Source organism: Ailuropoda melanoleuca, chromosome 9 (assembly GCF_002007445.2).
Source record: "Ailuropoda melanoleuca isolate Jingjing chromosome 9, ASM200744v2, whole genome shotgun sequence".
In the NCBI taxonomy this organism is placed as follows: Eukaryota; Metazoa; Chordata; class Mammalia; order Carnivora; family Ursidae; genus Ailuropoda; species Ailuropoda melanoleuca.
Window position 1 is genome coordinate 87,539,999 of NC_048226.1, and position 24,900 is coordinate 87,564,898.

The 24,900-nt window shown below is 44.5% G+C and overlaps 1 protein-coding gene across 5 annotated transcripts in view; it reads left to right on the plus strand.

Annotated features, from left to right (window-relative positions):
• NTAQ1 (N-terminal glutamine amidase 1) overlaps positions 1 to 24,900 on the plus strand; it is a 207,853-nt gene that overhangs the window by 17,660 nt on the left and 165,293 nt on the right. The window contains exons 6-7 of one of the 5 annotated variants that reach the window (XM_019804951.2): positions 6,104 to 6,221; positions 21,363 to 21,423. The exons of 2 other annotated variants lie outside the window; for them this stretch is intronic. In XM_019804951.2, the coding sequence (XP_019660510.2) occupies positions 6,104 to 6,221; positions 21,363 to 21,366 (122 nt within the window). In that variant the 3' untranslated portion in view covers positions 21,367 to 21,423. Of the gene's footprint in view, positions 1 to 6,103; positions 9,279 to 21,362; positions 21,424 to 21,805; positions 21,841 to 24,900 lie in introns of those variants that run through there. 2 more of the 5 variants (XM_034668587.1, XR_002143737.2) reach the window with 2 other exon arrangements.

Genomic DNA, 24,900 nt, shown 5'->3' on the forward strand with positions numbered 1-24,900 from the left:
GTTTTCTGAGTTTAATTTTTAATTAATTATTTTAAAAATAGGTGGTACATGCACGTTACGCAAATTCAAAAAATGTAAAAGTATATGGTAAAGAAGTTCTCTATCCTTCAATTTTTTGATTTCTCTATCCAGAAACAGTCTGTCTTCAGTTTCTTTTGTGTTCTTCTAGGAATTTTTATGCCCATGTTAGCATATAGGTATTATATATTAAGTTCTGTTCCCCCACCCCCCACAAGTGGTAACATTCTAGACATTGTTCTGCATTTTACTTTTTGAAGTTAAAATACTTAGATATTTTCTAATCAGTACACGTTGAACTTCCTCATTCTTTTTAAAGGTTACATTGTATTCTGTGGTATGCATGGTCCATAATTTCACAGTCCTTTTTAAGTTGTTTTTAGTCTTTTGGTATGACAAAACTGCTTGAAGGAACATTTTTGTCTATGTGTCTTTCTAACAGTTTCTGAGATAAATTTTCAAAGTATAGAGTGCTTGTTGTCCTGCTAAATGCATGCTTTTTTTTTTTTTTCTAAAGAAGGGATATGCTTTTTTTTTTTTTCCTAAGGAAGGGAATAGCAAATTTTTTCTATAAAGGCCCAGATAGTAAATACTCTCGACTTTGCCTGCCATAAGGTCTTTGCTATAACGGTTCAACTCTGCATGAATGTATGGCTGTGCTCCGGTAAAACTTTGTTTATAAAATCCGGGAACGTGAGGGTTTGACCATTGGGCTAAAATTTGCTGTCCCTTGTTCTAGAGTAAGAGTCGAAGCTGGTGTGTGGCTGTTCTGCCAGGGATTACATTCCCAGTCTCCTTTGCACAAGCAAGGTGTGGCCATTTGACCAGGTTCTCTCACCATTGGAATTTAAGGGGCTGACTGTGAAACACTGCCTACCCAGTCCTTTTCCACCTCTTCCCCCTTGCCTACTGATGAATGGTCGAGGACTAGAATGACCTCGGAAGCTGCCCATTGAAGATAGCAGAGCTACCATGAGTTTGGATTCCTGAGTGACCCTATGGAGCTGAGTCTCCTGCCTACTTGAAAAGTACAGTGTGGAACTGAACCTCAGAGACAAACTTGTGTGTTTCTTTAAGTCACAGAATTATTGGGTGAGTCTTGACTTGGCAGTTTAGCCCTCCCTAAATAATACAGTGCCCATTCAGGCACTTGTGCTGGTATTTTTTGACTGGGTCAAAAAATTGTGATGTTCCATGTGGAGTCAGAGCCTCTGTGTGCTTGTGCAAGCCACCCCCTCGTTGTCCTGCAACGTTGGTCAAATTGTTGCCCTTCACAGAATGTTCAGGAACACTGAAAAACAGATGCCCATTAATACCTCTTGTTTTGAATGAGGTTAGGAGCCTTGTGGGAAAGACACCAAAGGAACCCTGTTTTCATTTATGGTTCAGATGTGTTCAGGCCTGTCTGATGGCCTAGGAGACCTGAAAGTGATTCTTGCTAGATGAGAGAAAAACAGGTTCCTGAGAGAAAAATGACACCCCAGTGGGGGAGACACATGGCCGAGTGGCTCAGACTGAACGGTGACTGGAGATGAGGGACTACAGGTGGCAGTTACAGTGTGAGGTGTGCCTCTCCATTGCTCCCCCTTCACAGTGAGCTCTGGCCCCACCTCCTCCACCTTCGTGAAAGCCCCGTCTTCTGGGAATGAAAGGAAGGAACTGTCAGTCAGGGCCCAGCATGGCTCTGTGGGAACCTTGGAGGGAGCTGGTCTTAGGCAGGAGGAGGAGTTCAGCATTCTGACAAAGATTCGAGTTTTGGTGGTTGAGTGGTTGGCTCAGAGCAACGGAGCAGGAGCATGATGAAGCCTGAAGGCCGTGGCTCTAATTCTCTGTGAACGCGTTTCATCAGGACTTTGAAGTAGAAAATGACCTCATATGGGACTCGCAAGCTGGTGGGAGCTTGAGTACACTCGGCTTTAATAGCGAGCACCCCTGATGCTTCGCAGAAACTTTTGGTGGAGAATGCTCTTCTAAAAAGCTGGACTTGGTGAAGGTGTGCTTAAATCATCAAGATTTGGAATTACTATAAATGTGATAGGTTTGCACTTAGTAGTGGTTGGCACCTGGGACATACCAGATACATGCCATTAAGGGAAGAGGAAGTCATACTCATTTGCCTTGAATACATTTTGGAGAACAGAGGTAGAAGTTACAAGGAGGTGATTTTCCTTCTTCTGTCCCTCCCTCCTTCTCTCCATCTTCCCTTCCTCCATCCATCCATCCAGATGTCCATCCACCCCATGTCTCTTGCATGCCTGCCACTTGCAAAGTTAGGCCATGAAAAGCAAGGCAGAACTGTCTAAAAGAAGACAGATGCAGAGTGCTCAGGTTCGAGGGACAGTGGGCTGCCACATCACTCTCATTAGCAAGTAAGCAGAAAGCTAGCCTTTGTGAAGCGTGTTCTACAGAAATCTTTTGATAAAGACTTGGCACCTAAAAGATTATACTTGGAACGAACATGTAAGCCCAAATGAAGACCTGTCCTGTAATTACTTGGAAGGGCCGTGGAGGAAGCAAGTGACTATTGTAGTACAGAAGGTATAGAATGAGAAAATGTGGAAATATAGGAAGATCCCTAGGATCAGAAAGGAAAGTCCAGCCTGAACCAGAATTATTCACTTAGCTGCCCTGAAAGGGGTGATCTTGCTGGAGACCCATATGGGCACCTGCTGCTTCTGTGTGGCGGGTGCGGGTGTACATGTGGAGTATATAGAGCTCGTTCTGGAGGTTAATGACAGTCTGTGCAACCAGTCCTTCTGTCACCTTCACTGTTACCTTCATAGAACACTGAGGTAAAGAGGCTGTCCGGTTGTGACGACAGTGAGAGTTTCCAGGCCCAGTGCTGAAGCCGTTACAGTCCAGCGTCTGATATTCGCGGGCACAAAAGGGGCTAAGTTGTCCCCCGCAAGAAATTCTCTTGCAGTGTGAGGCGCATGGTGGATGCTCAGTAAACATGCTGAGGGAACAATGTATGTTTATGAGGTTCTCTAGATGTGTTTCTGTTCGTGGTGTTAATTACAAAATCAGTGAAATGGTGTGTGGTTGTGCACAGAAGGCCGCTGTGGCCAGTTGATGAGATTGAAGTTGGTTGTGGGACACACAACTAACGCCACCAGAGTCATTTTGCTCTTGGTGAAGAAATGACAAGAATGCTGTGTGGGAGGGCTTCCCTCTGGGTATTCTTTTGCCCTTTGTCTCACTGTGCTCCCTCCCAGTCTTGTTGACACATTGTCTATGCCAGTTCCGAGAGCATTCACTAGTATCTCCAACTAATTAGAACATTCTGTCAAGAGATCTTCTTGCCTGTGTGCCAGCGATGAAGAACACGGAGGGAGGGGACAATATTCCTGTTTTTCATACTTGTTGAAACCGCGGAGTAAGGTTAGGGTGCTGTGGTCTGAATGTTTGTGTCCCTCTCCCTCTCCCAAATTCATATGTTGAAATCCTAGCCCACAGAGGTGATAGTAGTAGGAGGTAGGGGCCTTTGGCAGGTGCTTTGTTCTTGAAGGTGGAGCCCTCATGAATGGGGTTAGCACTTTCATGAAAGAGATCCCGTAAGTCTCCCTAGCCCCCTCCCATGTGAGGACATAGTGATAAGTGTGCAGCCTACGACTACCTCACCTGGCCATGCAGGCGCCCTGATTGGACTTGCAGGATCGAGAACTGTGAGCAATACCTTCCTGTTGTCGTAAGTCACTCAGTGTTTGGTATTTTGTTAGAGCAGCCTGAAAGGATTGAGACCAAGAATTCCTAACCTGCAGTCCCAGCATACATTGTGTGTGGTGATATGAACACATTTTTCTGGAGAGAGGACCCATAGCTATTCATTTAAAAGTATTTTTACTTATGGAGGGGCTACTCTGTGCCAGGCTCCAGGTTAGCTGCTGGTAACTGAAACCAGAGTAGTAGCATCTGCCTTCCTCTTGGTTGCGGCTGACGGTGGAGACTGACGTCAATCAAAGAATCATGCAAATGACCACACTGGCAGCTGTGCACTGTGCTATCAAGAAGTGGTAACAGCTCTGTGAGGTGGGAGAAATACCTGATGAAAGGGGTGGGGAGGCTTCCTGGAGGAGGTGTTGCATCCGTCCAACAGCTCCTACTCTGTGTCAAGCACTGTTCCTGCCCCAGAGAAAACAAAGCCCCTGTGCTCATAGAGCCTACCTTCTGGTGGAGAGGACAGACAGTGGACGTGTACCATGTGTGAAAAGATGGTGGCTGTTTATTGAATTGGGGAAAGATTGTGGGGGGAGTCTTACGGGGGAGGAAGATCAGGAGTTTCATTCTGGACATGTTAAATCGGAGATGCCCGTTAGATGTCTTAGAGGAGATGTCAAATAGGAGTTGGAAAAAGGAGACTGGAATTCAGGGATAAGGTTCAGGCTGGGAGTATGCAGTTGGGAGACATCAGGTAGTATTTGAAGGCACAGGGTTCTCGGAGATCATGGAGATGCTGGGTGTAGATGGGGAAGTGGTCTGGGGACCTAGCCCTGGGGGCTTTTACATTCAGAGGTCAGGAGAGGAGGAGGTACCAGAAAGGGACAGAGAGGATGAGCAGGGGCAGGAGTGGGGGTTAGGAGGATGGGGAGAAAACCAGGAAAGCCCAGGGGAGAAGTGATTCCAGAGGGAGAGAGGGATCAGATCGATGTTGCCCATCCGTGGAGTAAGCTGAGGAACGAGGTGACTGTTGGCTTTGGCAAGGAGGTCTTCAGAGCATTTTCAGTGGAGCGACGGGAATGGAAGTGGTTGACTGGATTCAGGAGAGAACAGGAGGAAGGAGGCAGAGTACTATGGTAAAGGGAGCAGAGAAATGGGCCAGCGCTGAGGGGGAGGGGGTCAGGGAGAGACTGCTGTGTTCCTGGCCCTCGTGCAGTTCTTCCTTTATGAACAGATTAACCATTTCTGCCCCTCCAAAGGGAGCTCTGATGGTATCAGAGACCTGTCCTCCAGGCTGCTGTCCTCGCACGCAGGGCTTACACTACTCAACCCTTGCTCTGGGGGTTATTCCGTATGACTAGATCTGTCCCATGATTCCCTTCCCTTTTCCCTTTCAAGATTTTACTTATTTGAGAGAGAGAGAGAGCAAGAGCAAGGGTGAGGGACAGCGGGAGAAGCAGACTTCCTGCTGAGCAGGGAGCCCAATGTAGGGCGCTATCCCAGGACCCTAAAATCATGACCTGAGCTGAAGGCAGACAACTAACTGAGCCACCCAGGTGCCCGCATACTGTCTTTCTTGAGCATCGACATGGAGGAAAGACTGCTGGATGGCCTGCGGGGATATTTTATGCTTGGGTAGTAGCCCTAATAAGACTCCCTGCTTTTTTCTTGTCTCGTTCCCACCTTGCAATCTGTATTTCCACAAAGCAGCCAGCGTGGTCTTTTAAAAGTACAAACCAGAGCACCTCAGTCCCCTGCTTTAAAACAGCAACAAACCACCATGACCACCACTGCTACTCTACAGTGGCTTCAACATGAACTTAAGATAAAATCCAATGTCCTTTCCAAGGCCCTCAAGGCCCCATGTGGTTTGGACTGTGGCCGCCCCTGTGGTTCCAGCTCCACGACTTCCAGTCCATTCCCCATCCCGCCACCCCCGTGAAGATTCTGTTGTGAACCAGGTGGAGCCCATTCCTTTCTGAGGGATCTCACATTCTGCTTACTCTGACTTGCCCCTTCCTTCCCGTATCTTCTCTGGGCTGACCACTCCCTGACATTTAGGTCCCAGCTCCAAGTCCGCTAATCCAAGCTGCCTGACCAGGCAAGGTCACGTCACTTCATCACTTCTTTCCTTCATAGCAGTTGTCGCTAATGGAAATGACCTTGTATATATATTTATTTAAGAGCCTGTTTGCATCTCCCTTCACCAGACTGAGGGCGCTGGCTCCTCCTTGCGCTAGCGGTGTCTGGCCCTGTAGGTACTCCGCAAGTATTCCTCGACTGTTCCATGAAGGAACAATTCCTGTCGCCCGTGAAGTCTGGAAGATGAAACCTCCCAACCACTGGATCTCTGGATAATGCCGGGAAAATGCTGCTCGATTCTTGCCCTTCGGATTCCTCGCTCTGACTAGGTTCTGTTCCTTTTTAGATCATGCTGTCCTTGTCCACGCAGCTTTCTCTCAAGACTCTCAGGCCTCAGCCTTTTCACTTCTCAGTCTGGAGGGCACATCACAGATGACTTCTGCAGGTGGCCAGGATCTTGCGAGGTGATTTTATTCGCGTCACCCACACTCTCAGTGGGCTCCTCACTCCACAAACGTACCTTGTCCTTTGTCCTGTGTCTGACTGTGGCTCAGGGGATGTCCCCTTTTCCTCTGAGCAGACTATCTCTTTCACCCTCTCAGCCACGGAGAGTGTGGCTTTGGCTGTGACCTGTAGCAGGTGTCTGTTGGGGCCAGGCTTTTAGAAACATCTATTTGTTATCAAGGGAGCAGTCACAGCTGAATTTCGCTTAGAGTCAACAGGCAGGTTTTCCTGAGGTTACCATGGGGACCTGGAGTTTGAGAGCAATTTCTGGGAAAAACACTGGGAAGAAATTGAGGGGCAAAATGTTAATACAGTCACAGTGTCCTGGCACACACCATTTCTAGAATCATGGGTGATGGATGAGTCATTTTCCCACTCAAGGCCCACAGGGTGCAGAGCTGATGTGATCGCGAAGGCCAGGTGTGGAGGAGGCCTAGTTCCTGCGCTCAGAATACAAGAAAAATCAGGTTTCAGTCCTTAGTCCCCATTACAGCTGTGCTTTTTGTTCACCAGTTGCTGTGTTACCTTGGGGAAATCACTTAACCTCTCTGGGCCTTTGTTGCTTCACTTAAGGTTATTTTGAGAGCGTGTGTGTGCGTGCGCACACGTGTGTGTGTGAGAAAGAAAGAGAGGTTTCATACTCTGAAAGGTAAAGTGTTTTAAATTGCTAATACTCGGGGCGCCTGGGTGGCACAGCGGTTAAGCGTCTGCCTTTGGCTCAGGGCGTGATCCTGGCGTTATGGGCGAGCCCCACATCAGGCTCCTCTGCTCTGAGCCTGCTTCTTCCTCTCCCACTCCCCCTGCTTGTGTTCCCTCTCTCGTTGGCTGTCTCTATCTCTGTCAAATAAATAAATAAAATCTTAAAAAAAAATTGCTAATACTCATTTCGTGTGTAATATATGCCATATCTTTTTTTTTAAATGTCATTTTAAAGTGATCCTTTTGCTTTCCCATCCTCTTAGTTCTGTCACTTAAATGACTTTGTCACCTGTTGGACTTCTAGGCATCTTGGAAACTTAAAAACAAACAAATCAATTTGGCTCAACCTCTATGGAGGGTAACCCGAATATTTATCTTTAAAAATGACCTATAAAAATACTTTTTGACTTAGTCATTCCCCATGTAGGAATTTGTTTTCCAGAACTACTGCACATACGTAAGACGTGGATAAACAGGTTATTCACTGTAGCATTTGGATAACAACACAAGATTGGAAATCACCTGTAGGCCCATCCACTGGAGCCCGATGGGGTGAAATGTAATCCAGCTGTAGAGGAAAGTATTATGAAGCTGTGAAAATAAATGAGCAAGGTTGTTCCTTAAGCTGAGTGGTGATGTTTCTTTTCTTTTGTGTTAACTTACGTTATATTCTTTTGTATCCTAGATATTTAGTAAAGTTTAAAAATCAAGTGAAACAGTGTGTATTAAAACACAAAAATACATGTGTATTTGCTTGTATTTGGACAGAATATCTAAAAGAATATCCAATATCCAAAATAAACTGGTAATATTGGCTGCCTCTAGAGAGGAGAACCAGTGGCCGGGGTTGGGAAGGGAGGGAAACTCCATTGTATACCCTTTTCTGTTTTTAAGAGTTGTGATCTCTGTGAATGTATTACTGGTTAGAAATAGATTTAAAATAAAAAAAACAAACCACATGTTCCATCACTTACACATTTACCCACATAACTTTTTTTTTTTAAACACACACAACTTTTAACAGGTACGGTTTCAGGTACTCTCTGTCGTGAAAGGCGCTTTCACCAACAGCAGGAAAAGTCAGGATGTGTGAGGCACACTTAACAGAATGTGGAGGTAATGTTCACATGATGAGAGCCTGCGGAATGAGGAAGCATGCCCTCCATTGTTCTTCCATTATACTGCTCTTCGCCTCGTGTTCACCAGCTCTAAACTGTGATTTTGCTGCTGGGAGTGAAGGTTAGACCTCCGAGCAGCAGGGGAATGCTTTGTGTGCTGGTAAAGGGTGTGTTTCTGTGCCGCATATGGGTTTGAGCTGCACTTTGGTGCAGAAAGGCTCAGGAGGCCCGTGAGCTCATGCAAAGAGACTAACCCTTCTGAGTAGATTCCTCTTGTTTAAAGAATCTTAACACCTCGAGGGAACCCATAATGATAGCTCACATTTATTGGGTACTCGTTTTGTATCCGGCATTGCTCAAAGCCACTCACTGTGTATAAAATTATTATCCTTACAACAACCCGATGAAGTGGGAATTAGTATTATCCCCATTATTCAGGTGAGGAAACAGGCATGGGCAACTTAGCCGAAGGAGCACAGTTAATACATAGAAGAACGTGATTTGAACCTGGGTCTGACTCCAGAATTACTACCTCACAAAATGAAGATGCAGGCACGTTGGAATAAATCCAAAGGCAAAATTAGAGCATTGTCCTCTGAAAAGCAGAGTGGATTATAGAAGTAAGAACCTGGGGAAGTAATGGGGTGGCCTGTCATGAACGACAAGATGAGATTTAGGGCTTAATCTTATAGGAGAAAAGGAGCTATGGTGGCAAACTCTTAGCAGAGGGCTGTGGGAAGACTAGAACTTTGCAGAGGGTCCTTTGACTGGGGTTGGCAGGTTGGGGTTGGCAGAGTGGGGAGACCAGGGGGAAGAGGCCTCCGCATGCAAATCGATGGGGTCAGGACTAGGGAGGGTGCCATGGTCATGGAAGGATGCATCTGGGATGTTTCTCTGCAAGGATTTGGTAGGGTTTGTACTAGTTGAAGATTGAAAAGAAATCAAGTAGAGAATAACATGGTTAGTTAGCATACTCTATCCTGCAGGCATCGGTCATGGAGAAGGTATTTCATCCTCCTTTCACATTCTGGTGCATTTAATGCTTCTGCTAGCTACTATGCTCAAGGCTTTCATGGTCAATCACTTGTCTGCTGAACGGTTCTTCCAGGGGCGCCTGGGTGGCTCAGTCCTTAAGCGTCTACCTTCGGCTCAGGGCGTGATCCCAGGGTCCTGGAGTCAAGCCCCGCATCGGGCTCCCTGCTCCGCTGGGAGCGTGCTTCTTCCTCTCCCACTCCCCCTGCTTGTGTTCCCTCTCTTGCTGGCTGTCTCTCTCTCTGTCAAATAAATAAAATCTTCAACAACAACAACAACAACAACAACAACAAAACAGTTCTTCCAGAAGGCACAGCAGATGCTGTCCATCCCCACCTCCCTGATAGTTCCCATCTCCCCTTACTCTTCCTCACCTAAATGAAGCACTTGTATGTCCATGAGAGGCTTTCCCTGGTTCTACATGCTTGGCTGGACTGTAGAAGACTTAATCTGCCCTGGAGCAGTCTTTAGCAGCTGATGCTCAGGACCTGGAGGGGGAATGCTTCAGCTTTCTTTGTTACTCAGAGGGTACAACTCTTGAGGGAGGTGCTACAGGTCCCCTGGCATCCCAAGCAGGATTGGTCCCCAGCTGCCCACACGGCACACCTGCTTGGCACCTGCTCGGTGACCTGCTTCCTTGTCTCTCCTGACTCACCTCCTCACTCCTTGCTGGTGCTTCCCAGGATCCTCTCTCAGGTAAACTACCTGTACCTGTACGTGTTCCGCAGTCCCTGTCTCAAGGTTGACGTTGGGGAACCCAACCTAAGGCAGTTTACAGATAATACTATCTAGGCCCAGAGAAGTGATTTCATTTGTTCAAGCTCACAAATCCAGTCTGTAGCAAATCTAGGATTTTAATCCAGGTCTCCTGAGCCCAGTGGGCTCCTGATGTCATTTTCTGTTAGACCATGTTGAGTGTCTGCTGTAATGCCTCCCTGGATCTTTTTTACATGTCTGGGTTTCCTACTAGAGTCTGGCCTAGTAGACTACTATAAACTCCTAAAAGGCAGGAACTATGGTCTTGATAATTTTGTACCCAAGACCAGTAAGAACTGTGTCTTTCAGAGAATAGATGCTCCATGAGGATTTGTTGAAAGGAAGAGATAGAGCAAGAGGAAGAGGGTAGAAGGAGAAAGAGTAGGCAATTGGGCGCATGACCTTGGGGAGCATGAAAGAGATTCTCTGGGCATCTTGATATGGGACATGGGAGTTACTTGCCTTGGAGGAGACCATGATTGAAGTGTCAAAAGCAGACGACCCAGAGGAGGCGTAATGGTGAGCAGAAAAATGGGCAGAGAATGCAAAATGTCTTTTCTTGGAAATCACTTATGAGGAAAGATCACTAGTGAAATAGTCCTTTTCAGTGCATGTAAAATTATTTCTCATTTTCATGTAATATTAGTAAGCATGATTTTCTAGGAAAAAAATTGGATTCTCATCAAAGGTTAAAGTCTACAAATCAGATACTACAGGGCAGTATTTTTCTAACTGTGCTCTACAAGGGAGTAGGACTTCCAAGGAACTCTCTTAGAAGCCCCCTCGAGAAGAGGTTAATAGATCATAAAAATGATTAATATATACTGGACTCCAACTCTTAAGTGGTGGGCCACGCCCTAGGCCAGGTCTTGGTCTGCATTATCTCATTTAGTCTTCCCAGTTACCCTTTGACAATAAGTGCTATGATCATTCCTTCTTCACAGACAAGGAAGGTAATGCTCAGAGAGATCACTGAGCTAGGAAGTGGACAATGTGGGATTCATTTCTGGGGCTTTTTGAATCTAGAGCCTATGCCTTTCACAGGCAAGACTATAGATACCCTCCTACCCACCCCTTTGCGGACTATGCCTTCCCTTCACCAGAACTGAAACTCCAATTTTGACACCATGGAGAACAAAGTGGGGGATGGGAGCTACACTATTGGTTGCAGGTCAGGAGAGAGTATACTAAAATGTGCCATCCTTTGATTGCCTTCTCTAAAAGTCTTGGGGTCTTTCTTTCCCATTGGACAGAGGAGGTTTAAAGTGCATTTGATGAATGCATTCTGCTCTCTTGGTACACAAGGGGGAGCATTTAGCACAGGAATGGGAATAAGGTCACTGCAGAGAGTATTCTTGCTCTTTGCAGGAAAAGAGTTCTCTCTCTCTCTCTGTTGCTCAAAATTCTTTGCTGAACCCTTTAAAAGCAAGTTGCAGATGATCAGGAGACTTTGGCTATAAATACTACAGCAGGATTTCGTAAGAGCAAAGTCATTTTTCGGCATAATCACAACATTATTTTCATGTCTAGGAAATTTAACATTGATGCAATGATATTATGTACTACACATTCTATATTCAAATCTTTCCAAATACTCCCAAGATGTCCTTTAGTGCTTTTATTCCCCCAGTCCAGAATTAACATTGTATTCTCTGAATATTAGGACATGGTCATTTTTCCAGAGTATTTTGCTGCAAAATGTTCATAATTTTTACTGGCTATTTAATATTCCATGGAACCGATTTGCCATGATTTATTAATAAATGTCTCTTTGGTTATTTCTATTATAAGTATTACATGGTGTTAAGCAGGGCTTTTCCTTTTTCACTTTTGACTCAGATTGAATAGATCTCAGATTCCAAAGTGAGGGTGAGGCTGACCATCACGTACGGAGTTCACCAAGTGTCAGAGGTCAGGCTCCCCAGGAAATACTCTGTGATGGAGATTTGTGTATAGGAGGTACACGGGGTAGTGCTTGGGGATCCACGCCTGTGGGGGAGTAAAAAAAGCAGGACTGGGCAGAGGGAGTAGTTGCACTTCGATATATTCACTGCAAAGGCCTCAGCCGCCCCTCCACTAGCCCTGAAGCTGAGATGGTCCTGCAGAGATGTCCCCTACTGAAGCAAGGAGGCCAGCTCTTTATGCTTCTATGTGGGCTGGTCATTGGGTGCAGATTGCCCCTGGGAAGGGGACATGACCTTGGGTGAGATCGCTCTCTTCAACTTAGAGCAGTTTTCAGAGAGACTCGGGGTGCGAATGAGTGCCTCAGTCCTGAGAGGAGGTCTGGGCAGAGACTAGAGTATCCACTACGTCAGGGGAATTCTCACAAACCTGTGGGCCAAGTCCTTGACCTCTGCAGCCAGACTGAATACGCAAGCAGTCCGCCTCGTGAGGGTACATGCATGCTGTGACTCCTCCCTTGCCCACCAGGCGAAGGGCCTTCTTGGAAAGTATATGATGGGGGCTTCCTTAGGACCATATAGAGCCTGAAATATATTTTCTACAGTTGAGGGCAAGGAGAACCAAGAGGGCGAGGTTTGGTCCTGCCCTCCCAGGCTCTGTTGGGGCAAAGGATGAGAGAATGTTTTCTGGGTCTCAAAGGTGGGCCCCCTGGGAAGAGAGAGCTGGGCCAGAGCCATTTAAAAAAGAACTTAAAAAAATTATTTAAGATTCACAAGTTGCAAAAATAGAGAGTTCCCATGTGCCCTTCTCCCTGCTTTCCCCAGTGGTACCACGTAATGTAACCATAGTACATTTTCAAAACTAGGGAATTGACATTGACATTGGTATGATACTATGAACTAAGTTACAGACTTTATTTGAGTTTCATTAATGTTTACATGCACGCGTGTGTGTTACTATGTAATTTTATCACTTGTAGAGATTTGTGGATTTGTGTAATCACCACCACAATCAGGGTACGTAATTGCTCCATTACTATGAAGAAACAATGCCCTCATGCTACAGCTACCCTCCCCCCCAGCCCCGCCACCGACCGCCCACAACCACCCGGTCTATTATTCGCCATCACTGTAATTTTACCATTTCAAGGATGTTCTATAATGGCATCGAGCAGTATGTAGCTTTTTGAGATTGACTTTTTCTACCGGTCATAACATCCTTGAGGTCCATCTATGTTTTTGCCTGTATCAGTAGTTCATTCGCTTTTGTATCTTAGTAGTATGCCCTTGTATACCCACACACAGTTTGTTTATCTGTTCCGGCAGGAGTCATTTAAGTCCTGGCCAAGACGACCCTCTGGGAGGGTGAGGACTTGCAACGATGGAGTCCGAGTGGAGAGGAGTGCCAGGGACCAGGGCAGAGGAGGCCGTGGCAGCTGGGAGGGACTGCTTGTCCCTTGTTCTGAGAACTCAGATTAGAGAGGTCCCCAGAGATGGGGACCTCCACAGATCCCACGAGGAGTGCCACAAGCGAGGGGCAGTTTTAGAGAGCTGCAGAGCCCAGTGAGCACAAAGTCAGCTTACAACGGGACCTGTCACAAGCCAGTTAGAGTATTTCCAGACATAACCACTTACCTCTTTGCCTTCCATCCATTTTGACGTGGCATTCAAAACAGCAGCCGGTGAGTGGGGGAGGAAATATGAAGGGGTGCTGGGAGAGAGAAGTTGACTGCATATGAGCCCTTGCTTTCCCTCGCCGCTCTCACTGAACTGGTGGCTCTAGCTGAAAAGTGGGAGAGAAATCTTTGGAATGAAACCAGAATTGTTGCTTAATATAATGAACGTCATAACACATTGAAAGACTCTATTTAGACCATGTTTGTGACTTGATGTTACCATTAAAGTGTCATTACCAGAATGTGACTGGAGCAGGCAGGGTCCTGTGATAGTTCTCATCTAGAATCAAGGACAACCTCCTTTCTTCTTGCTGCTCTTCCCCTCTTCCCCAAACTGATTAAATTTTAAAGGGATGGTGGGAGAAAAATGACGAAGTATGTTTTGATAATGTCCACACAGTAGTACAGAAATAACTCGGACATAAACATCTATACGTAAGCCTTTTTTTTTCTTTTATACTGTAATTTCTTTAGAGCAAATTCCTGGCATTGGGGTTAATAGGTCAAAGGGCATGGATATTTTTATGGTTTTCAAAACATACTGCCAAATTGCTTTGCTTTGCTTTCTTCCTTTCTTTAGATTTTATTTATTTATCTGAGAGAGAGAGAGCAAGCATGAGCGGGGGCAAGGGGCAGAGGGTGAGGGAGAAGCAGGCTCCCTGATGAGCAGGTAGCCAGAAGTGGGGCTCGATCGCAGGAACCTGAGATCATGACCTGAGCCAAAGGCACTGAGATCATGATCTGAACTGAAGGCAGACACTTAACTGACTGAGCTACTCAGGCGCCCCGCCAGATTGCTTCTCTAAAGGTTCATACCAATTTATATTCCCACCAGATACCGTATGAAAGTTTTATCACATATTCTGTGGTACAGGATGGTGTCATAAGATTGTTAATGTAATGAGGTTTAAATGCTATTTGATGTTTGGAATAATTTTTAAAGTGCTTATTTAATATGAAAGTTTTTGCATTAGATGTTTTATCAATCTCTTAAAATTTGGCCTTAATATCTTGAGTGTAGAATATTGCTAAGGGTCTGATTTTCATATGCAACTTCTAAGGGCTTTCCCAGGGCACTTAGAAGAAGAACAAATTCTGTAGAATTTGCAGGCAAGGAAGAAAGGGAGAGGTGGGTGAAGGCCAGAGGACCAGTGAATACAAGAGACAGGTTCAGGGGTATAAGTGAGAGGTAACACATGAAACAAGGGACCAGGAACAAGGAGGTGGCCATGAGGTCGGGAGATGAGGTGAGAAAGGACCTTGGGAGACAAAGATCTGAAATGGCCTCCAAACAAAACAGTAGGATAGGAAGTATGCCTCTTCTCCTACCAAGTATCAATGAATTAAAAAATTATGTATGCATGTGTTTTATATAACACAAAATTTATTATCTTAACCAGTTTTAAGTGTATAATTCCATGGTGTTAAGTATATTCACATTGATTTGAAACAGATCTGCAGAACTTTTTTTTTTTTTTAAAGATTTTGTTTATTTATTTGACAGAGAGAGAGGCAGCGAGAGAGGGAACACAAGCAGGGGGAGTGGGAGAGGAAGAAGCAGGCTTCCTGCTGAGCAGGGAGCCCGATGCGGGGCTCGATCCCAGAACCCTGGGATCATTACCTGAGCCTAAGGCAGACGCTTAATGACTGAGCCACCCAGGCGCCCTGTGCAGAACATTTTTATCTTGCAAAACAGAAATTCTTTACCCATTGAAGAACAATATTTACCTCCCCCGTGCCCCAGCCTCTGGTGGCCACTATTTCACTAATTATTTCTGAGTTGACTACTATAGATACCTCATCTAAGTGCAGGTGTGCAGTATTTTCTTTTTGTGATGGCTTATTTCATGTAACATGATGTCTTTGAGGTTCATCCCTATTGTGTAGCACTTGACAGGATTTCCTTCCTTTTTTAAGGCTGAATAATATTCCATTTTATGTGTATACCACATTTTGATTATCCATTCACCTGATGATGAGTATTTGGGTTGCTTTGCTCTCTTGGCTGTTGTGAATAGTGCTGCTATAAATGTGGGTGTGCAACTAACTCTTTGAGACCCTGATTTCAAGTCTTCTGTATATATGTCCAGAAGTAGGATTTCTGGGTTGCAGGATATTTCTATTTTTTTTTTTTTAAAGATTTTGTTTATTTATTCGACAGAGATAGAGACAGCCAGCGAGTGGGAACACAAGCAGGGGGAGTGGGAGGAGGAAGAAGCAGGCTCATAGCGGAGGAGCCTGATGTGGGGCTCGATCCCATAATGCCGAGATCACGCCCTGAGCCGAAGGCAGACGCTCAACCGCTGTGCCACCCGGGCGCCCCAGGATATTTCTATTTTTAATTTTGAGGGAACCTCCATACCATTTTCCATAATGGTTATGCTGTTTTACAGTCCCACGAACACTGTACTAGAGTTCCAGTTTTTCCACAATCTTACCAACACTTGTTATTTTCTGGGTATTTTGTTTGTTTGTTTTTTAATATTGGCCATCCTAATGGATGTGCGGTGATATCTCATTGTGGTTTTGTCTTGCATTTCCTGGATGTTTAGTGATGTGGAGTACCTTTTCATATGCTTGTTGCCATTGGTATATCATCTTTGGAGATATGTCTGTTTTATCTATCTATCTATCTTCTTCTTATCTCTCTATCTATCTTCTTCTTCTTCTTCTTCTTTCTTTCTTTCTTTCTTCCTTTTTTTTTCTTTGATCCCTGCAGGCTTTCAGCACTGTCTTTTGTCCACTTTAAAATCAGGTTATTTGATTTTTTCATTGTCGAATTGTTTGAGTTCTTTATATATTCTGGATATTAGCTCCTTATCACATTAATGATTTGCAGATATTTTCTCCTGTTCCATGGGTTGCATCTCACTCTGTTGATTGTGCCTTTTGATGCACAAACACTTTTAAGTTTGTCTATTTTTGCTTTTGTGGCCTGTGCTTTTAGTGTCCTATCCAGGAGGTCATTGCTAAGTCCAATGACATAAAGTTTTTCCCCTGCATTTTCTTCTAGGAGTTTTTACAGTTTTAGGTCTTATATTTAAGTCTTTATTCCATTTTGAGTTATTTTTTGTATATGGTATAAGGTAAGGGTCCAACTTTATTCTTTTGCTTGTAGACATCCAGCACCAACAACAACACCATTTGTGAAGAGACTGTTCTTTTCACATTAAGTGGTATTGGCAACCTTGTCAAAGATCATCATATATTGGAGCGGCTGGGTGGCTCAGTCATTAGCGTCTGCCTTCGGCTCAGGTCACGATCCCAGGGTTCTGGGATCAAGCCCCCTATCGGGCTCCCTGCTCAGCGGGAAGCCTGCTTCTCCCTCTCCCACTCCCCCTGCTTGTGTTCCCTCTCTCGCTGCCTCTCTCTCTGTCAAATAAATTAATAAAATCTTTTTTAAAAATCCTCATATCTATTTTTTTATGGATGGAAAAATGGTGAAGTTACAGACATTCTTTATAAGGTAGATTGGGAGGCATATAATAAATTTTTGAATGAGATGGAGAGGTCAGAGTAAAAATACAAAAATGTGAATAAAACCTTGAGACTATTGGATGGGGACCTAATAACACCTTTTCTTAAGATGTCATCAATGTCTAGGGGCAGCTGTTGATTGACAAGCTAATTAATTCACCAGCAAGTGATTATTGAGTGCCTACCATAGCAGCACTAAGCAGGCCAAGGGAATCCAGGTATGTATTAGAGACAAGTCCCTGCTATGTATGTTTCTGTGTGGAATCTCATTTTCTTTTAGTAGCATCAACAAAAATATGTATGTCTGCCCTGGCTCTGCTAGGAGTTTGGAGAGGCATAAGGGACTGTGAGACACTTTCCATGTCGTCAAGGGCCCATGTGAACTTATTCTTACCATGACCCACAGAGACCCTTTGTGTCCACTGCTCTTTGCTCCGGGCTAATACCTGATGAGATGGACATGTCATCTCATGAAAGGAAGGAGGCCTTAAAGACTGAGGGTGATGGCTAGATGTCTGAAGGAGTCCGTGTTCCATCTGAAGCTGCTCTCTGCAGGGCTGTTTCTTAGTGCCTCCCCTGGGGCATTCCACTTCGGTTGAAACTAAAGGTTTTGCCATTTCAGTAACCTAAGTGCTACATTCAAGAAACACAGAAAATAGGGTAAAAAGAGACATGGCTTTTGCCAGTCGCTGAGACATTCAATAGCACCTTCTTTTGGGCTGAACAATGGCAATTGTGGAGGAGTTAAGGTAATGCTTTGTTTTGTAGTTTCTTTGTTGAGTGTTTTCTTTCTTGCTAATGGAATGGGTATGCCTTTGTGCCTGGAGTATCTTTTGCCTTGACTCTTCTCTCAGCATAACTTCTCCCAGCTCTGTTTGAAGGGTTTTTAATATCCTTGGAGAGGCATATCAAATTTATACAAGGAAGCCAGTTTGTAATATTCCTTTTTGTAAACAAATTATTTATGCTTAAATGAACTGTTCCTTGACCTGCATATAGTTCCTACTCCATAATGCAGGGCTAATCATTTTTTCAAGTAAAGTTTTTACTTTTGTAATATTTTGGATTTACGGAAAAGTTGTAGGGTTCCTATATTTCCCTTACCCACTTTCAATTTCCCCTGATGTTAACATCTTACATTATCATGGTACTTTTGTCAAAACCAAGAAACCAACATTGGTACATTACCATTAACTAAGCTCTAGACTTTTTTGGATCTCACCAGATTTTCTCCACCAATGTCCTTTTTCTGTTCTACAATTCAATTTATTCAATTTATTCGCAATGCATTCAGTTGTTATGTCTCTAGTCTCCTCTGGTCTGTGACGGTTTCTCAATCTTTCTTTGTTTTTCATGACCTTGACAATTTTGAGGTGAATTGGGCATGTATTTTGTAGAATTTGGGTTCAATAATTTCTAGTGCATTATTTTGTGGTCTTCCTAGAACCTGGAGTTAAGGCACTTCTTCAATTATTGTTAAAGGTAGTTTTCTGGGTTTATTGGACTTGAATGGACCCTTGCAGTTCATAAACTAATTAATTATTGTAATTAGGAGTCCAGTGTCCTGGAGAGACAACTGCAGTTTTGAGTCACCCTTACGGAATTTAGCCTAGGTCAGGTTTATATCTCTTTGGTTTTGCAACACGGCCACTGTGTTAATCAGGGTCTTGGAAGGAAATCTAAGGCATATTTACCTGGGATTTTGAAGAGGACTTAATGAAGGGATTATATACCCAGGTGGACAGTGTTTTAGCTTGAGCAGCTATGAAAAAAATACCACAGACTGGGTGGCTTAAACAGTAGACGTTTATTTCTCACAGTTCTGGAGGCTAAAAAGTCCAAGATCAAGGTGTTGGCCAGCTGGTTCCTGATGAGGGCTTTCTTCCTGGCTTGTAGATTTGTCCTCACATGGAGAGAGATAGCTCTAGTCTCTCTTCTTCTTCTTCTTTTTTTTTTTTTAAAGATTTTATTTTATTTATGTGACAGAGAGACAGCCAGCGAGAGGGTAGTGCAGCAGGGGAGTGGGAGAGGAAGAAGCAGGCTCCCAGCGCAGGAGCCCGATGTGGGACTCGATCCCGGAACGCCGGGATCACGCCCTGAGCCGAAGGCAGACGCTTAACGACTACGCTACCCAGGCGCCCCTAGTCTCTCTTCTTCTTAAAAGGGCACCCATCCCATCATGAGGACCCTGCACTCATGATCTCATCTATACCTATTTACCTTCCAAGTGCCCCANTTAGTCTCTCTTCTTCTTAAAGGGGCACCCATCCCATCATGAGGACCCTGCACTCATGATCTCATCTATACCTATTTACCTTCCAAGTGCCCCATCTCCAAATTCCATCACATTGTGGGTTAGAGCTTCAACATATGAATTTTGGGGGGATACAAACATGCATTCCATGGTAGGCAGGGATAGAGAGAACCAATAGGGATGTTGAGGCTTTCAGGGACTGGCAGCAGAGGGAAGCTCTTTCACCCCAAGGGCTGAAGGAGAAAAAGGAGGAAAATGTGTCATGGAGCTTAGAGAGAGCTGAAGATGTCGGGTGAGAGTGGGTAGGGGTGCCCAACGGGAGCTGTAGTGGTAGAGAGATGAAGACATTGCCAGAACGCTGAGGCAGGGAGAGAGCAAGAAATCTCCAACCTTATGTCTTCTACCTTCAAATTCCCAGTTGTTGTCTCTCACTGGCCAAACCCACCAGAAGCTAAGGACAAGGGAGCCTGGCTACTGCAGTCTTCAGGAATCAGCCCTGCAGGCCGCAGAGAAGGGTAGAAAATGGAGAAGCGTATGTGTAAATAGAGAATGACCACCACAGACACTTACAAGGGTACCTATGCTGACTGTATCCACTTATTTCATAATGTTAACTTTTGGAGAGCAGGGACACCACCTGTCAAAACTTAGCCTTGTTAAAGCAGTTATATACGTTTCCCAGGCCTGCAAAACAAAGTGCCACAAACTGGTTCAAAACAACAGGGGTGCCTGGCTGGTTCAATTGGTTAAGTGACCAACTCTTGATTTCAGCTCAGGTCATGATCTCAGGGTCCTGGGATCAAGCCCTGTGTCGTGCCCTATGTTAGGCTGTATGCTCAGTGGGGAGTCTGCTTGAGATTCTCTCTCTCTCTCTCTCCCCTCGGCAACAAACCCCCCCTCTCCCCGCTCATGCACTCTCTGTTTCTGTCTCTCTAAATAAATACAGCTTAAAAGAACAACAACAATGTATTCTCACAGTTCTGGAAGTGAGAATTCTGAAATCAAGGTATCATCAGGGCCATGCTCCCTCTGAAACTGGTGGGAGAGAATCCTTTCTTGCCTTTTCTAGCTCTGGTGGTAACATTCCTTGGTTTGTAGATGTATCGCTCAAATCTCTGTCTCCACGGTCACATCTCACATCGTTTTCCTCTCCCTGTGTGTTTCTGCCTCTTCTTTGTGTAAGGACACCAGTCATTGGGTTAAGGGCCCACCCTACTCCAGTGTGATCCCATCTTAAATTGACTAATCATATCTGCAATGACTCTAATTCTAGATAAGGTCACACGTTCTGAGGTACTGGAGATGAGGGCCTCAACCTGTCTTTTTGGGGAGCTCAACTCCATAACAATGACCTCATGCCCAGAGAACATTTTTTAGCTGATGAGATAGAAGGATCAGTTCAAATCTGTATGTACTGCTCTGTAGTGTTACTGTTTGATAGGGGTCTTATCCCACTCCCACTCCTGAAATGGATAGCGGTGGAGGCTGTTTTCCAGAATTTGAGAGTTCCTGGTAGCTGGGCAGTGACTCAGAGTAGTTGTGGGTAGGGAAAAGGCAGGGAGTGTGCCAGCTGGTGCTAAAATATCCGAAGCTGAGAAACAGTGTAATCAAGCCTGACCTTCCTCCTCCTTCCTTCTGACTAAAGCAGAGCCATGATGTGGCTCAAAGATGATGAATTGCGCTCTGCTAGCCCTTTTATATACATTGCCTTCTGTATTGCTTACTCTGAGTTTCAGGCTTCCAAAACAAATGATCACGAACTCGATGGCTTAAGGCAACAGAAGGTGGTTCTCTCACAGTTTTGGAAGCTGGACGTCTGAAATCAAGGCGTCAGCAGGGCCATCTTTCCCCTGAAGGCTCGAGGGAAAATTCCTTCCTTGCCTCTTCCTAGCTGTTGGTGGTTTCCAGTGATCCTTGGCGTTTGTCCCTCGGCCTGCAGTTAGATCACTAGGATCTCTTTCTGTTTTCACATGGCCTTCTCTGTTTCTCTGTGTGTCCTCTCTTCTTATTAGGACACCAGTCATTGGAGTCAGGGCCCTCCCTAAGCCAGTATGACCTTATCATAATTTATTTATACCTGCAAAGACCCTGTTTCCCAAAAAGGTCCCATTCTGAAGTTGTGAGTGGATGTGAATTTGGGGGGTACACTCTTCATCCCATTACAGTAATTAAAACTCATTTTTTTCAGTTGAGGAGAAAGAGAAAGAATAAGTTGCCCAGGTCACTGTGAGAAAGTTGCAGAGCTGAAGGTACATGCATATTCTTTTTTTTTAATAATAATTTTTTTTTAAAGATTTTATTTATTTATTTGACAGAGATAGAGACAGCCAGCGAGAGAGGGAACAAGCAGGGGGAGTGGGAGAGGAAGAAGCAGGCTCATAGCAGAGGAGCCTCATGTGGGGCTCGATCCCACAACGCCGGGATCACGCCCTGAGCCGAAGGCAGACGCTTAACCGCTGTGCCACCCAGGCGCCCCTTAATAATAATTTTTTATTATGTTATGTTAGTCACCATGCAGTACATCTCTAGTTTTTGATGTAATGTTCCATGATTCATTACTTGCGTATAACACCCAGTGCACCATGCAATACGTGCCCTCCTTTTAAAGATTTTTTTTTTTTTATTTGACAGAGATGGCCAGCGAGAGAGGGAACACAAGCAGGGGGAGTGGGAGAGGAAGAAGCAGGCTCCCAGCGGAGGAGCCCGATGTGGGACTCAATCCCAGAACGCCGGGATCACGCCCTGAGCTGAAGGCAGATGCCTAACGACTGTGCTACCCAGGCGCCCCAGTACATGCCCTCCTTAAGGCTTCAGAGGGGAGGGTGGTGGGGGGTTGGGATAGGCCGGTGATGGGTACATGCATATTCTTAACCATTAATTAGCCAGAATGTCTTCCTTCTTCCCATCTGTCTGTCCCCTCTCTGCCGCCACCTTGTGGTTCATTACTTATCTGCTCATTCAAGGATGCTTTGGACTTAGTTTATCTTAAATGATTGGGATGGTTAGCTGTTGAGTGTGGGGGATGGGAAGATATTACTGTGGTGTTTGCTTATTGGGAATTTTCTATATCCTTCATGCCTTGTACATTTATTAATTGTAATTTCTCTGTCAGGAAGAGTTGTTCCTTCTTCCTCGTTTATGTATTTATATTAGGATGGGCTTATGCATATTTATTTTATTTTGGGGGTTATAGTCTCATACTATCATTATTTATTTTGTTGCTCAAATTGTCCCTGCTTTGCCCATTAGAAGCTTACTTAGGTTGGGTCCTGTATCCTTTGAACATGCTCCATCATTCGTGAGTACTTCATACTTTTTGACACTTTCCTTTTTCCCCCAGGCTCATCTTGTATTTTCCTTGCCCCAACCGTGCGATCAAACTTTTTTCGGAAAAGCATTAGTTCCTTTTATCATAGTATCGATTTTGAAACCAAGATCTTGGTAGTGGGTGTGCTCATTGCTTCTTGGTCCTTTTAGCGGACAGAACTAGGAAGTGTTTGTACACATACTAACACACACGCACATCTACATTTATTTCAATGTGTGTCTGTTCTGATGTGAGAAGCCATGATGAATACATTCCTTCTAAAGTAAATTCATGAGTATCTGTAAGGCAGGCATCTGTCTGCCTCCCAATAATAAAGAGAACAACAGGTTCATTGCAGCATTGCAGAGTCAATAGTACTAGTTTACTTCCAATTTTATGTTATAATTCAGATAGGCGAGGTTGTCAAAGAAGAGGCCTAACCTTATGTTAATTCTGCATCCAGAAAGAAAGAATCATAGAGGTATCCAATGCATGTTTCCTCAACTGCTATTCCATGGAATACTGCGTGGGGAGGTGTTAAAAGCCTTATGATAAAAGGGCTCTGTGGTCCAATAAATTTGGGAAACTTGTCATGATAGATCCCCCACACCTGTGTAACACTGCCCAGGAATTTTTACAGGAGTTTTAAAAAAATGCATTTTCCAGAAAAAATATATTTTCAGAACAAAACATTTGTCAGGCAACTTTATGGAAGGGGAAGGTATAAGAAGAGAAAGTAAGCATGTCGAATCTGTATGGCCTTTCTGTTGCACAAATTGATTTAGGATGAAATGTTAGTCTCTGCAATAACCTGAACACTTTGAAGTGTGACCACATTCCTTGTTAAGAGAAGCTGCCGTACGTTCGTTTCAAATGGTTTTAAAACCTCGAGGGAAAATTGCATTCACTTTACTGAGGGGCAGATATATTCTGTAGAAAAAGCAGTGTTCTCTACTCCTGCCGTTGAAATACAGCATCACAGAATTTAGGGGAAAGCTGACACCAAAGACAAAAAGTCCTGTTTCAAAGTAGTCATTTTGTGGATGAAGGTAGAAACCTACAATCTTTCCTCCGCCACAGCATTTCATATTTAAACCTTCTATTTTTAACATGATGGTGGGATTCATGGCTAATGCTTATGAGATCTGTGTCTAGACAGTTGAGAAAAACAGGAAATGAGTTACATTGTCGTAGCTTAAGAGAATTTAACCTTTTGTCTTCTAGCTCCAAGCTGTGTCTGCTTTAAAAAAACATTCCTTCTCTCCTGAGAATTTCAGGGTATTCAAGGGACTATAATAATCCAGGGCCTCTTCAGGGAGCAGAGATAGCTATTTTGGTAGAAGAGGAAATGAGAACATGGGTTTACTGTGCTTTGCACCATAAAATTGAATGCAGCCACTTGGAGGAACACATTCACTGTCTTCTGAATTCTAAGTATGTGCTCGCAGCAGTCTCTGATTGTGTGCTCCCAAAGGGCAGGAGCTCAGCCCGGATCATTCGTTCTCCCTCCGTGTTCAATGCAGAGTTGGGTGCTGCAGGCCCTAACGTGTCCCGCAGAAGAGCAAGTTAAGAAGAAGCATCTGGCATTTATGGACCACTTTCTGCGTGCCAGACGCCGAGCGAAGCACATCACAGACATGATCTCCTGTACTCCCCTCGACAATGCTAAGATATAGTAATGACTGTTACCCCCATTCCACCCTTGAAGAAATGGAAGCACAGAGATGTTAAGGAACTTTGCAAGAGTAGCAGAACTGGCATTTGAACCCAAATCAGTGTGATTCTAGAACCTGTATTCTTTTTTGGTATGCTATAGCATTGTGGGGCTGTTGTGAAGATTCATGAGATGAAGTGTAACAGACTTATCACAGTTCCTGGCCCGTAATAAGGATCACAATGAATTCTTGCTGTTGTTTACATGTATAAGTAACATAATGCTGTTCTTCAATATGAAGTAGGCGATGCCTCTCATCTGTGCTATGTAAGACACACAGTGCTTGGTGTTCCTGAGTAGCTAGTGTATCTAAATGAATAGTGGTGGTGAGGATTTCTACCCAGTGCATGTGGTACATGTAGCCTTGTAGTGGGGCTGGAGTGATGGTGACAGCTGGCCAGATTAGAGGGTTGGTAAGCAAGTGAAGGGAACTGACCCACACTGCAATAAAGTCTGCAGTCTTGCCTCCTCGAGTCTAAGAAATGGCCATATACCACATACAACAAATATTATAATAAGGGCTTGCTTTGTCAGACTCAGTGGCTGTAGGGAGACATTATTAGACCAGACATAAGACTTTTGCTCCTGGAATTTTTTTTTTTAATGATTTTATTTACTTGCCAGAGAGAGAGAGAGCGAGAGAGCGAGCATGCACTCACAAGCAGGGGGAGTGGCAGGCAGGGCGAGGAGCCTGTTGTAGGACTG